Source organism: Opisthocomus hoazin, chromosome 7 (assembly GCF_030867145.1).
Source record: "Opisthocomus hoazin isolate bOpiHoa1 chromosome 7, bOpiHoa1.hap1, whole genome shotgun sequence".
Classification (NCBI taxonomy): domain Eukaryota; kingdom Metazoa; phylum Chordata; class Aves; order Opisthocomiformes; family Opisthocomidae; genus Opisthocomus; species Opisthocomus hoazin.
In genome coordinates this window covers 65031932-65047280 of record NC_134420.1, presented here as the reverse complement: position 1 = coordinate 65047280, position 15349 = coordinate 65031932, and the positions used below count along the sequence as shown (strand labels likewise).

Genomic DNA, 15349 nt, shown 5'->3' with positions numbered 1-15349 from the left:
CCCGCACTCCTCCTTCCCAGCATCCACTTAGTGGCCTGGTTGCTTCTCAAAGCTTTTTATATTTCACATTCCTAAGATTTAATTATGTTATCAGAACAACAGGCATCAGGATTCGGAGTGCCAGAATTCACATTAGCAATTGCTATCAACAAAGAAAATGGGCACAGCATGCCCATGCCAGAGTAGATGTGGGCTGCTCTCCTCCATCTACTCACGGTTATTTATAGCCTGTTTGCATGCCATCCACCTCCCAGGTTTAGCTTCAAGCTCGCTTCTCTCTGAGTGCCCTCACCCTCAAAGAAAAGCCTTTTGCCTCCCCCTTCCCTAGCACAGCACCCAGATTTAGACATATTTAGTTAATTTGCTTGGGCAGGGAGGATAAAACACCTTTGAATCTTCTTCCGCACATCCACAACAGCAGCAAAGAGTGAAAACGGAGCATGCCACAAACAAGCAGCTGCAGGGACACCCACCCCGGAATGGTAGAAGTTAAAAAAAATAAATTTAAAAAATTATATATTTATAAACACTTGACCACATCGGAGCAGGACTGCCGCGCGTCTCCAGCAGCTTTCTGCCCTTCCCGCAGACAGGGATGGAGGCACAAGCCCCGCGAAGCAGGACCATGCTTCAACGCAAGAAATACCTACCTATTTTGAGCTGATTGCAAAGAAACAGCTATGTGATAGTAGAAGGGGAGATCGAGCTGTGCCTCCACACCAGCATTAACTGTGATTTGCCCATCCCTCAACCGCCACCGTTTCAAGGCAGTCGGATGCTGCCAGGATCCTTCGCCTCCAAATAATTAAGAAACACAAGATGCAGTGCGTGTAGTACAGGTGCAAACCTACCCACCAGCTTATTTTCCTCCCCTGAGCAGCAGCTGGCACTGGCAGCTTCCGTCTTCTTCCCCCTAATCCCAGCTCCTGTCAAATGAACCGAAGCTCAAAGGCAGCAGGAGCTGGGTCAGAACATCACGCAAGCTAGCCGACGTGGCTTTGGTCAGCCTGATGGCACTGGGACGCCAGCAGGCACCAGTGCCCTTTGCTGGGCTGTCCTCGCACGCCCCATCACTTCTGCATCCAGGGGCTCGTCACCCGGTCCCCAGCACCCGCCTGCAGCTGTAAAGCCACATCGCTCGGGACAGGGCTGGTCCCAAGCTCGCTCAGAGCATCGGGGGGAGAGCTGAGCCCGTCCCAACCTCCCCGACACTCCGGTTAAAATGAAGAAATGGTGGTGGCTTTAGTCCTGCCCAGTGACTACGGAAACGCTGGGTCAGGCTCTGACTGAGACACGGCCGCTCCTCACACGTCTGAAATTCCCCGTGGCCCTGAAAAAATGGAAGAAATATTAGAATATATAATAATAATAATAAAATAGCATAGTACAGCCACCTGTAAAATATTAATAATAATAATGAATTATAAGCGCCCCAAACACCACACCCCTTCCACTACAGGGAGGAGGAGGAGGCTCAAGCTTACAACTCTAGCACATTTTATTTTGTGTAAATTTATAAAGACAACAATCCTAGTCACGATTGTCACATTGTACAGCACATACCGATACAGCTGCAAACAGAACTCCACGCAAAACTAAGCGCTAACAGTAGCTTGAATCACTCTTCCTGCGATTGTCGTATCTAGACTAACAGTATTACACTAACACTGAAGAAAAAATAGTTCACTATAAAACAGTGATACAACGTTTTTATAAAATATATTCCATTCCAATAGCTTTTCTACATACTGTATACTATAAAACTCTCCCACAAAAATTAGTGTCTTTAAATATACATATTTAATCTGAACTGCACCAAGATTAAAAACAATTAAAAATATCAATTTTTTTTTTTTTTTTACATTAACTTCACAGTATTTGTTTGTAGTAGAAGACAAATCCAGTGTTTAAAATGCGGAGCAGGGCTGTCCCCTACAGAGACAGCGACCGCCCCGCAGTGAAACAGTTTATGAAGAGACGAGCGTAAGTGTGCAATGTTTTTAGTACTTCTCTGTAGAGCCATGAACCATTTTGAAAACAAGCTCCGAGCTATTGCAACTTAAAAATAAGAGACACACACAGAGAGATAGCCAAAAAAAAGTCACCTTAAGAACAAAAATAAGTGCAAACATTTTTTTTTTTACTTTAGAAATTCAAGCTACGAGGAGTGGGAACACAAATACCAGACTGCAAGAACAGTGTGTTCATGATGTGGTAAAGAATGAGAAAGTCTTTTTTTTTTTTTTTCCTCCTTTTTTTTAAAAAAAACCCCAACTTCTGCCCTATATTCACTGCAGTACAGAGCATGCTCACAGCATCAGTTTAATGAATTATTTCTACACTAAGATCAGACACAAACTTGTTTCAACTTTTCCCTGCTCCATACTCTAATGATGTTCTTATGGCACATCCTATTTTATGATCATCAAGAAAAAAAAACAAACACAAAAAACTAACAGTGACTGAAATGCAAAAAAAGTGTCAAAAGAATGCAAAATTAAGATTACCAGCTTCAGTAGTGCTGACTCTACATTAAACTCTTTACATGTTGTTCAACATGCAAAACCCAGTTATAAAATTTAAAGTGAAGTGTAAATTATCTAGTTTTGAAATACATTAACAGTAATAATTCCACTTCAAAAAAAAAATCTAATAAATACTATATCAAGTATCCTCAGGAGAAAAAAAATAACTTAATTTTAGTAGAAAGAAAAATAACTTAATTTTAGTAGACTTTGTTCAGTGCTATTTCCAATCACAGCAAAAAGTAAAAAAAAAAGATTAAGTAGAATAAGACCACAGTACCAAAGCCACTTATGTTCAAGATACAGTACTCTCCCACAACTTTCATATGTAACAGGTTCAGCAAAAATATTTTACAGTCAAGAAATGAGACTGAAAACAACAAAACCCAGAACTATAAATAGAAGCAAAATTTCACATTACATGTACATTCATAGTTTAAGAGATGAATAATAAGAGGAGGCTGTAACAAGTATATCCTGATTTTCTTTAAAAGAGGAAGTACTTCTTTAAAAAAAAAAAATACAAAAAAAAAAAGAATCCTGTATTATTTATGTAGGTAGTGCTCAGTTTTTGGACCAGAGGGGGAAGGCATCGGGAATTTTTTTCTTCATAAGATGAAATACAGTATTTTAAGCACAACTTCTTCAAATAATCTAACTCAGTGCTTCAAATTCACTTTGAAATAAACACTTAAGTTTCACAAAAGAACTCCAGGAGTGTCAGGAAAGCTGGTGAAGCAACGCTAACGCAGCAGAACCACGTTCAAAACCCTCAGATAATGTTATTATTGTATTTCAGTCCCGTGTACCTGTACCTTGAATGGATTGTTTGACTGGAAGGGAATAATCTGATATTTACCGACATGCACAGACCAAAGGATGCTCGATTAGGCAAACAATTGAGTTATTTGGAGTAAAACTGGTTATAGTTACAGGCAGCCTCAGTTTACAAACTCAAAAAATCCCACCTAAACATACTCCAGAAACCTCTCCTGAAAAGGTGGGACATGGGGGAAAAAGCCGGGCCATGGTTTCCCTCCAGCAGTTTATCTTCATCCCGTCCCTTCCAAACACAGGCGATTGCACAGAATTTGGCCCAAAGGGAATCACCAACTTCATTAAAAAAAATAAAATAAAAAAAAAAAAATTCCGAGCTGCTGATTTTCGCACAGCGGTAAACTTTTTGGACAAGCCAGCAGGGCATCACACACGCGGTCCGAGTTCCCCCGAGCGACGACCCCCCAGGAGCCCGACGCTGAGCCTCAGGGCTGCCGTCCCCACCAAGGGGGACGGGATCGGCCCCTGGGTGTCGATAAGGGAATGAAAACATTCACGGACCGTACAACTTCTCACATGTCCTAGCGCGCATCCTTCAGCACTTCAGGAGTGGATACGCTGCAGACAGAAAGACTTTTTCCATTCATGCTTTATGCTCAACAGTAGCTTTTCGGTAGGTCAGTCCACGGAGGAGGATGGGCGGGAAGGGAAGACTGAAAAACTTCTCGTTCAGATTTCAGGATCGATTGCAGAACTATTCTAATAAGGAGAATAAAAAAAATGACCAGTACCAAAGACGCAGCCAGGAATCCTCAACCCCCTTTACAATTGGGGCCAATTTAGGGTCTCGTCTAGCTCTACGGAATAAAGAGTACGGCCGCTTACTCTGTGATCTGCAGACAAGCTTCTCTACACTGAAATGTATTTAAATCACAGTTCATCTCTTTGGATGCTTCTACACAACATGCAGAGAGCATTAGGGGAGCTTAATGGAATCCAAATTTTTCTCCGGAATTTGCTGATTACCTTTTCTGAAACTAAAAAAAACAAAACCAAAAAACATCAAAAAAAACCCAAATGAAAACAAAAAACTCTGACCACGAAGCAAGTACTTCTAGCATGAAAACAGATGCTAAATCACTGCAGAATTACTTAGATCATTTCACATTAATAATGTAACATGGGTGCGCAACAGAAGACCTAAAGGACAGTGCTGGGAAGGGAGGGTGCCAGGGGAAGGGGGAGATGGAGAGGTGGAAGGATTGCATTAAAAGGCCTCTGGAGTGTATACCTCTGCATCTTTTAAAGATCATATACCTGAAGTGAATATCACCAAAATAAAATAAAGAATGGGGGGAGGAGGAATAAAATTCAGATGCTGCCTTTTTTTCCTGTTTTAAAAGGGCGGGAGGAAAACAAAAAAAATTTTTAAAATTAAAAAAAAAGAAAAAAAAGATCGCACATCTTAAACCACCAAGGACTTTACAAGGCCACAATGAAATTTGCGGATGTGTCTGTACAGATCCCCAGACTGCGTGAACCGTCTCTCGCACCACTTGCACCCGTGGGGCTTCTCCCTGGTGTGCACGACGGCGTGGCGGCTGAGGTTGTGGGAATACTGGAAGCTCTTCCCGCACTGGCCGCAGGTGTAGGGCTTCTCCCCGGAGTGAGTCCTCTCATGCCTCTTTAACGTGTACATGCAAGAGAAGGTCTTTCCGCAGAGGGTGCAGGTGGGGACGGACCCGTCGGGGGACAGGCGGGCCCGGGAGCCGTCCTTGTCACGGAAGTGGGAGCTCAGGTGCAGCTGGAGGATGTGCGGGCTGGGGAACACCTTGCTGCAGAGCGGGCAAATGCAGATATGCCCGGGAGGCACCAGGACGCCCGAGGAGGAGATGTCCGACGAATCCATGTCGTCCTCGCTCTCATCTCGCTCCTGATCTACGTCCTCCTCTCGGGCGTGAGAGCTGCCATTCCCTGCGAACATGTGTCCTAACCCTGTCACTAGGCTTTTGGCTGAATTCCCAAAATGCTGACTCTCCGGACTCCTGGCTTCGCTGTCCTCCTGATCTGACAGCAAGTCTTGTTCGTCTTTAACAAGTGGCTCGGTACCCTGCTGCTGGCTGTCGGAAGCCAGCTGTCCAAAGACATAGGAGGGGTGTAAGGAATCTCTCCCCGGCACGGGCTTGAAAGACAAATCCAGCGCGCAGTCCGCATCACTCGAAGCCAGGGGATGGTTAACAGACCTTTGGGACAAAGGTCCTGTGGAACTATTGACATTAGCCTTTGTTTTTCCAGCTGCCGCGGCGCACGGTTCTGCCTCCGCCGGCACAGAGCTGACACTTATACGATCAGAGGACCAGGCGGGATGACTGCTGACCTTTTCTTTGCCTGCCGCTCTCTCGTATTCTGCAACGCTGAATTTTTGTTTGTTTCCTGGGTCAAACTCGTGGACCGGGGGCACCCCGGCGTCTAGAAAATGCTCCGCTTTCTCCAAACTGGCCGCCTCATCGTTAATCTTCTCTTCCGAACACAGTTCTTTATCTTTCAACTTGCCCTTGCAGACTTTCACAATGTCATACATGTGAAGGTAGCTAGCCGCAGCGAGCACGTCTTCCACCGGGAGGCTGTTGAATTCCAGCTTTCCCTCGTACATGAATTCCAGCAGCAGGCTGAAGGCAGGGGCTGTGACAATGTCACTGTTCAGATGCACAATATCCCTTTTGTCTAACTGGTCCCTGTAGAAAAGATGGAAGTACATACTGCAAGAGGCAAGAACGGCTCTGTGCGCTCTGAAGCGAGCTTCTCCAACTAAGACAGTACAGTCACACAGGAAGCCCTGGTGACGCTGCTGACTCAGACACTGCAGCAACTGGCGGCTATGGTCTGGAAACTCCATTCTTCCTTCATAACCTGTTCAAAACAGGAAAAACTTGAATGCTACTGTAAACTAAAGCCTCCTAGCAGCTGTAACAAACAGATCGGCTTTTTGGTAACACAAACCAAAGAAGCAGCCTTGGAGATAACGTTTACTGTTAATCGTCTGTAATAGTTTTATTAAGGGGAGGGGGCAGAGGAAAAAAAAAAACACAACAAAACAAACCACCACAACACAGCGTGCTTCTCATCCTCTCGCACCTGCTCCGAACAGGAAAAACTTGACGGTAAGTAAACAGAAGCTAGCAGAGCTGCAGCCCCTCCAACCTTTGTTTCTCCCACCAAGCACTTTAATAAAAATTAAGAGGGTGGAAGCGCGCGCAAGTAGGAAAAAACAAAAGCGGCGTAGAACTCCCAGGCTGTCTGCCCAGCAAGGCGGACCCGGGACACCTTTTAACCCAGCGTACCCCCCGCGCCACGCACAGCCATGCACGCACGTTTGAACTTCATCCTCAGCCGTTACGCGCCCACCCGCAACACAACGGCCGGGACGCGGCGTGCGGGGGGGGAGCAGCGGCCCCCCCATGCGGGGAGGGGTGCGGGCGGGGGGGCAATGAAGGGGGAAAAGTTTCCGTCGAAGTTACTGAAGGGCGAGGAAGCGGCGGCGGGGCGGCGGGCGGGCGCTTACCTTGCGGCGGGGCCGGGCGCGGAGCCGGGCGGGCAGGAGGGAGCGCGGGTGCGAGTGCGGGCGAGGCGCGGCGGGAGGGAGGGAGGGAGAGGGAGGCGGGAGGGAGGGAGGAGGGAAGGAGGAGTGCTCGGTTTGCTAATTACACCGCAAGCTGGAGAGTCAGCTGCTCTGACTTCACTGCGATGGAAATGCTACCTCCAGCTGTGCGCCTTTTAATGCCATATGTTACTCCAAATCTCGCTACCAGCCAACCACAGCTTGCTGCCTTTTAAAGTTCCAGCAGCCCCATTTATAGCCCGCGATTAAATCCCACAAACTTGCCCCGAGCCCGCCCCCCCAACCCCCCCCCCCCCCGGACCCCACCTCCCGCCGCGGTGACCTTCGCCGGCGCCCGGCTCCGCGCAGCCCTGGGGGGAGGGGGACGACACCGCGGAGCCGCTTTTCGGAGCCCCCCCCCCCCCCGCTTTGCAGCCGCGCTCCCCAACTTTGCAGCGAGGACTTTCCCCTCCCGCGGTAAAAGGGGGGTGAGGGGAGTGGGTTCGTGTCGTCGTCGTCCCCCCCCTCCCGGCTCCCCGCGTCCTTACCGGCGTGCGGCAGCGGGGCTCGGCGTCCGCATGTGCGCGGGTGCGGTGCGCGGGGCCGGCGGCGCGGCCGTGTCGTGGAGCAGGTTGCTCGCCGGCCGCTCTCGCGATACTTTCCCTCCCAGTCGCGGCTGGGGGGGGGGTGTGCGGGGAGGGGGGGGGTGCGTGTGTCCCCGTCTGGTGCACACAATAGTCCCCGCCGCCCCGGCCAGCCCCGCCGCCGGCGACCGGTGCGCGCTGCCGCCTGCCCCCTCCCTCCCTCTCTCCCCTCCTCCTCCTCCTCCCCTTCCTCCTCCTCCTCCTCCTCTGCCGGCCGCTGCATTGGCAGCGCCGCCGTCCCGCTCCCAACTCCGCCGCGCAGAGGGCCCGCCCGCCCGCTGCAGCCCGACGTGCCGCGGGCTGGGCTGCGGTGGGCTGCGGTGGGCTGCGCGGAGCAGGGCCGGCTCGGGGGCAGCGCGGCAGCGGGAGCTGCACGGCGCCTGCCCCGCGGCGGGGATGGGGCGGGGGGCGACGCGCTCCCCCCGGATTTGAGTTGCGCGTCGGCTGATGAGCGCCCGATGCCTACGAGTTCTTCCAAGATGACCTTTCACCATAGTTGATTTGAATTTTAAATTTTAATTAGCCGTCTTCCTTCGAAAGTGAGCGCTTTGGGAGGGGGAGAGCGGAGGAGCGCGGGGCCGCGGTTCCGGCCGCAGCCGAGCCCCGCCGCAGCCCCCCCGAGCCCCCCGGGCTCCCGGGACGAGCCGCGGGGGTGGCCGGCGGCTGCGGGCCGGGCTGGCGTGCGGGGGTGTTGCTGCCCGTGAGAGGGAAGAAGGGGTGAGGTTGGGGTGTGCTGCGAGGTGGGGGGAGCGGAGCACGGGGGTCACCTCGGGGCCCCCCTGCCAACGCCCTGGCGGTGCCGGTCGGGGGTCTCCAGCCTCCGAGGAAAGCAGGGATGCTCCTTCCTCTTCCCTCCCCTCGGCTGCCCTGCCCAGGTTGTAATATCTGCAGGATACCAGCTTTTTTTTTTTAATGTACATCGTTTCCAATGCCCAGTGGTAGCGTCAGCACCTTCAGACACCAGCTTCATTGACTGGTGTGTTTGTTGCTAGTTTAATCCTGTTCTTTGATGTCTTCAGGCTCTTTGCCCCAGAAGTCAGGGTCTACATTGCCAACGTCATTTTTTTCTCACAGACCTCGACTATCCAACTCCATTGGCAGTGAATGCCAGGGTATTTGGATGGTTTTCGAGCATTAGCGACTGCATCATCACAAAACCCTCCTTGGGTGTTTGGTAATGCCATCATCCATAGTGTTCAAATCGGGAAACTCCAGCCCGGAATGTGGAGGTGTCCAGCTCCAGCGAAAGAGTTAAAGGTCCTGGGGTTCAATCTGTCACCGTTCAGTAACACCGAGAGCTTTATCTGTTTGCCCACGATCACAGACATGATCGGGGAGCAGGAGCTCTCTGTCCTTTGAAAGACGGTGTGATCCCACAGGCGCAGCCTCAGAGATAACACGGGCTCTACCAAAAGAGGAGCAATTTCTTCCCCAAAGCGCAAGTGCAGTTTCCATTAAGTTACGCCGTGGATGTGTCAACTTGCAGAGTTTCTCTGTCTCCGTACACTGGAAATGTTAAGCGGTCTCTTGTACTCCTACGAGTTATGCTGCTTGGCATAAATCCCTTATTTTGTGTAAGCCATTGTTCATTTTTCCCTCTTTAATAATAAGGGGAGAAAAAATAAGATAAAAAAAGAAGCAAGGTTTTAATTCCTGTTTGGGTTCTGTAAGCTAGGAATAATTGTCTACAATCTAGCAGTGTCTTATTTTTAGTAAACCAATTACAATTTCACAGTGAGTCTGTGGTCATTACAGAGTTTGAAATGTCAGAAAATGCAACGGCATTCCCATTTTCTCTAGGTATCCATTTTGTGTGTTGTTGGCTTGCCTTTTCAGGACTCAGAAATACTATACTCACCTTCACACCAAGGCAACGCCAGATACAATGCAGGTGTTGTGCCGATTTAACTACGACTGTATAAAATACTGGTAGTACAACTCTCTAATGTAAACAAGCCCAAAGCGATTACTGCAGGCAAGGCAACAGGAAGAACTGCCCCAGAAACTCTATGCCAAGAGCTCCCGCGTTCCCGGAAGGCCCTCGTGGAAGCACGGCGCGGTAAGCAAACCGTCTGCTTTCATCGCTCTGGCCCCTGAGCCCGCTGAAGGCGGGCATGAAGCCGAGGAGGGGCTCTGTTTTCAGTCCTTCCCCGAGGGAATGGAGCCAGGCAGCAGCTGCTCAGCCAGTAGGAAACTCTCCGACTGGCATCCATGCTCTAGGGAGATCACGACCATTGCGCTGCCGAGTATGAAGACGGCTGAAGGTGAACGAGGACCGATGGAAGGCATCGGGAGCCACCGCGTTAGCCATCCTTGTGCAGCCACGTGCATTCCTGGGTCCAGCTAAAACGCTCCTGGGTGCCAGCAAGCGTTTTGCTGCTTACGGAGCCTTCCAGAGTTGAACAGAAATCCCAGGTTTAGGGCAGCAACAGCAAAAATCGGGGCTCTTGTTTGCCAAGCAAGGCTAGCCCTGCTCCTGGTTGGTTATGCTGCCTGGACACCAGCCAAAGCCCACAGAAATTAGCAGAAAAACCAACAGGATCAGGTCCATAAAGCCTAAGGACTCGCTTCCATGCTTACCCCTTTGATCCAACAAGAGTATGTATTTACCGAGTGGGGCCTCCAGCCCGCTTTGTTGGCCAGACGCAGAAGCGGTAGCAACAGGTTTTTCATGTGATTTGATTGTTTTCTCTCTCACCGCATAGGGCAGAAGCCTCTTTGTGTTTGTCTCTACATGATTTCAGTGCTTTTATGGTCTTTGTTCTTGTAGGGCATCTTCTTTGTGGTGATGCAGTTGTGTTTCAGAAGGAGAGTCAGGGCCTGAGAATGTTTGACGCTTGGCGAAATTGAAGATACTTTCAGCGCATGGGTCACAGCAACGTTTATTTGCAGAAGTTCTTCCAAACTTTTCCAAAGGTTGCTTTATCCCATGCAGACAGGGATTAGAAGGACCGAGTGCTTCATTCCCTCCCCTGAAACAAGGAAGAGTTTAAGCACAAAGGATGCTTAGCCCCGTGCTGTTAAGAGAAGGAGTTGCCGTTGGCGGCCACGAATCTTCTCCGATCTACTCCAGCACTTACCCTGCGATCAAATCCAAGGTCAGCATCTGGGGGGCTGCTCCATTTGCAGTCAAGTCATAAACGTGGGCATGACCTTCCCGGAGATCTTTTCAAGCACATCATCGAAGACTCAAGGAAGCGTTAACTGGCACTATTGCCATTCCAGACGTTAATCAGAGCACACACCGCAGTCAGTCTCCTGAGCGCTGTGCTTATTGTGAGTCGTATTTGTTTTATGCCTGTCCTGCTGATTTCTCCCTGATAATGAGACCCTGTGTGCACACTGGAGTATTTGTGAGTATATATTGCAGCAGCTAGGGCCTTACATCTCTGCTGTCAAATCATCCTACCAAGTGGATAGGCTCGTAGCGCTCAGCTGCGTACATAAATTCCATATTAACTTGTTGCATTTGCGATCACATGGCTATCAATAAGGATGCACCAACCCAGCGGCCTGCTTTGAGAGCGCAGAGGACTCTGCAGAGGTGCCGCTGGCGCAGGGCACGTTCGATTCCGGAGCGAGAGCTTGCAGCATCCCGGTCCGAACCAGCCAGGCATTAATACCACACCTGGCCTTCAGCTCCCATGCTGGCGGCTGGGAGACAGCATCCTCTCGGTTAGTCCTCTTCCATTGTTTCACTCAGCTTGCCTAACCCTCAGCCTCTGGTTATTTTTGTTACAAGCTGCTATGTTCTAGATTTCTGGAAATGGTAAACGAAGGTACTTTTTCAGCCTTTAAAAATCTGTGGGGTTTTTTTCCGTAAAGGGAGCACACTTCTTGGTTTGCAGCGGTGAAGGAAATTTGCATGGCATTGATAAGGCACACTCTCCTCTTTCAGAGGTTTTCGTTTTCCTTTTTCACCCTTGCTAATCACCCTGGCAGCCATGTTTAAATATTGCTTGGGGTTTTTTTTGGCATGTTCAGAATATAATATACATTTACTTAAAAAAAATCTAATATTATTAAGCAAGTTATTTCCTTTTTAATATTTGTTTTATTCATTTATCTGCGCATCCCCAGGAATGAAATCTGAGAGCCTGTGTTATAAATTAACAGGTGTATGTACGTTTGTAGCAGGATATATAGAGAACGACAATGAAAGGCCATAAATAACAGTGGACAGTAAGAGACAAAATTGGTGTCTGATTTGGGACCAGGCGTAAGATTTATCGGGCCCAGACAAAGGTCTTTAAATCAGAAGCTGATGTATTCTCAGATAAGCTGAGCAGCACTGGTAGGGTCCAGTGTAGGGTTACTAATTTCTTATTAAAGGAGAGGTTCTTAATTGGCGTTGCTCTATTTGTAAGCAAATAATACCCTCTGTTAACAATGCACTTTATTTTAGTAACTCCCTGAAGAAAACAGGGCTAAATACTGCAGAAGTGTTTTGCTGGGTTAGGACTGGGAAATCTCACAATGGAAATCCTTGCTAAGCAAAAATAGAACCTGGAATAAAGGGCTTAGCACTAGCGATGTTCTGGTGCCAGTTTAGCAGCAGTTCCTCAGAAAATGTTTTGTCCCAGGATAAATCATTTTCACCTCCAACTGTTACCCTGAGCTTTGTAAGGCAGAGAGTTGGTGTACCCACCCCACTGTCTGCAAAAGGTCTCTTAAGCAGGATCCTCTCTTGGGACTTGTGGGGTTGGCCAGACATATTCTTACAAGTGTTGTGATCCTTGTTAGATAAATCTGCAATCTTAGGGCATAAAAGACTCTGTCTTTTCACATGTGTATGGCGTGTAGTCTTGGTCTTCTCTTGATTTTTGCTGTTCCGTGAGGTTTCCAAATCAACCCAGCCTGAGCAAATACAAACCAGCAGAAGCATCCCAGATACCAGTTAAAAAAAATAAAATCTCAAACATCTCACTTTTCTGCATTCCCCACACTAAACCCTTCACGTGCTACACAGTTCACACCATCATTGCTACAGTCAATTTGTTGTTGGCCTTAGTGATGCCCGCTTTTGCCTTCTCGAACCCATCCAGTTAGCTACAGCAATCACCTCTACTATTTTTTTATCCTTTTATCACATAGTAAATAAAAACCAAGCCTCTTGTTCCCACCTCCAAGACCGTCTGTACCTTGGAGCACTCACAGTGGCGTTGTCTTCTAGCCCCTTTCCCTACCCTCCCTGGACATTTTCTTCTCCCCTTACCCCAGTATCCTTTTTCTGCTGTCCGTTGGGACTAGAACTGCCCCCCTGGCTCGAAGAGCCGCGCTTCTTCCATTGCAAACACTATTTCTGTCTCCATATACAAAACCTACAGATTTTTAAACATATTGGGTCCCTTTAGCATGGGCTTCTCCACCATGCCTCAATCCTTCTTTGGTGTCATTCTCCTCAGTCTAGTCAGAGGAGCTGGGTTGAGGGTTTGGGGAGAGGCAGCACTGGATGGGAAGGATTTTGGGGTATGTCTAGGGGCTCTGTGCAGAGAGAAGCTGGGCTCGGCATGCTCCCAGCCTCTGCTTGACGCCTTTGGGAGCCTGGGTGCCAAACCCGTGCCTGTGAGAGCAGTCCAGCCCCCGGGAATGGAGAGATAAACAGGAGACTGAGGATGGGGAGAGCGAGACAGACCATTTTCGTAGTAGAAAAGAGCTGCTGTTGTCTTGGGGCTGCATAGTAGCCACCACACTGGTCGCTCCGCTTCCCTCAGATGTATTCCGGCTGGAGGGGAAGTCCAGAGAACATCATGTAAGAAATGCAAATAAAAATATCTTTCTAGACTTCCTTCTGTTATGTACTGTCTGCCAAAACCTTCGCTCCCCTCCTTTACTGTTTTGCCTATGGATGTGTTTTATGCTTTTATCTTGCTCTTCTGGTAGAAGTAGTACTTGCTGCGAGTTTACATAACTTGCCTTTTACTTCCCTGGAAATGAATGTGGAACTTTGGCCTTAATTAGGCTCTCAGTGTAAGTCCTGCTTTAATGAAACACTGAAATATGTGAATAACATTAAGCTTCAGAACATGGCCGCAGAGTTGGATACCTAAAGCTGGTCACCCGGCTGGCTTTGTGGGTAGATGAGTGTGTAGCACCCCGGTGACGGTGTGTGAAGGGGGAAGGGACTCCCTGAAACCTGAGCAGGTTGGAATTTACCTGCTGGTAGACCCCTCTGCCCATGGAAGGGTTTTGATTTCAGAGACCATACTTGTGTACTGAAGGCTCTGCTCCCGCATCACAGCTTCACCGTGTGACGAAGTGACAGGCTTCACGGCATCAGGGGTTCAGGCTGCAGTTTGAGATCCAGGCTATTACGTTACTGAGTTCCTCCTGCAACACAGCAAAGAGCCTGACCCACGGAGGAGAAGGTTTTTAGTAATTGGGATGGTAGAGATGTCAGGAAATGTGCAAGACCTTGGGAAAAAATACCGGCTCATGGAGACGTACCGCTGGTGCTTTTGCAAAGCGTCTGTCTTGCCTGGGGACACTCACTACAGAGTGTTTGGAAAAAAGGCTTCCAAAAGCCGCTCAGCACTGCGCTTAACTGGAGGTCAGCCTCTAACAGTTAATAAGTGAAAGGAACCAACCTGGAATGGTGATCGCCTGCTGGGGAGCCACGGGTGTCACTGGTAGGATGTCACCTTCCCAAAGCACAGTGGGATGAGGGGACTGCTGTCATGGAAGTGGTGCTGGTGACACTGTTTGCCATTCGGTATACAAAGGGCGTTCGCAGAGGTTGGCCCGATAGTGAAATGTTCCTTTGCAGAAAACAAAACAATGGAGTAAACTAAAAGTAAAGCTAAACGGACTGGGAAAGTTGCAGAAGAAGTTGCAGTGGGCCAAAACCCCGTGGTTTTTACATCTCCTTCAGTCTGGCTGACCTTCAGGACCCAGACCTGAGGAGGTGCCTAGATGGCCCATTTGGCTGGGGTGACTGTTGGACCGTAGTTTGCATAGCCAGCAGCGCAGGCAAAGCGATGTGCTGCTGCTCATGTCTGCCTTTAATTCCATAGTCCAAAAGGCTAAGTGCTTGTTTTCAGCCGAGTGAAGCAGAGATAGCCTCCAGCTCAAGTCCGGAGCAATGTTCAAACTACACCTTTGTAATCGGGATACTCTCAGGCTCTCTGCTGCGTCTCGGGGATGAATATGGGGGGGACCTCATGACTACACGTGTTTAGACCAGAGTTGTAAGAAGGCAGGGAAAGAAGAGGAAAGCACAGGTCCTTTTAAGATCAGTTATGATTAAAAGAAAATGGAATTTTGTTTTTTTGTTTGGTTATTGGGAGTTACACCTAAACTCTCCTGGCTCTTCCAGCACTGTGTTTGATGCAGAATCAATACTGAGAAGACTGGCTCTGATGCTGAAACTGAAATTTAAACAATCTCTCCTAACTAGGAGATCAGATTGCTGATTTAAATCATATCTACAGGTAAGGTGGGCAAGTGTGCGAGATTTGTATAGAGGAGAGATTGGAAAGAAAGAAATTGCAAGTAAAATGGTGTTTGTAGAGAGGAGAAACTCTGGGGAAATAGGCAAAACCTGAAGAGCAGCAAAAGGATAAAAATGGTGAAGTTCTCTAGAGAGGCTGAAAAAAGTACATTTTATTTACTGGAAAAATAAGATGGGTAAAAATCCCACAATCCCTTACTCATGTGAGGAATCCTGTTGACTTAAATACTTGTGTAAAAGTATTTCTGTGGGTAAAGGGTTTGTTGGACTGCGTCCAAAACCGGGTCAAGGTTGATGTTTTCACGGAGATGGCAGACTTTCGTATGCCACCCCGGGTCGTAAACGACAATCATGG

General features: G+C 48.7%; 1 protein-coding gene across 2 annotated transcripts; it reads right to left on the bottom strand.

The window, feature by feature from the left end:
* Positions 1–1497: 1497 nt before the first annotated feature.
* Positions 1498–7531, bottom strand: ZBTB42 (zinc finger and BTB domain containing 42). Of its 2 annotated transcripts, none has more exons than XM_075426736.1 (2): positions 7449–7531; positions 1498–6212 (listed from the first exon to the last, which is right to left on the bottom strand). In XM_075426736.1, exon 2 carries the CDS (start codon positions 6196–6198, stop codon positions 4768–4770), a length of 1431 nt encoding a protein of 476 aa, XP_075282851.1. In that variant the 5' UTR covers positions 6199–6212; positions 7449–7531; the 3' UTR covers positions 1498–4767. The 2 variants fall into 2 exon arrangements, with proteins under 2 accessions (XP_075282851.1, XP_075282852.1); XM_075426737.1 differs by lacking the exon at positions 7449–7531 and adding an exon at positions 6865–6913.
* Positions 7532–15349: the final 7818 nt, after the last annotated feature.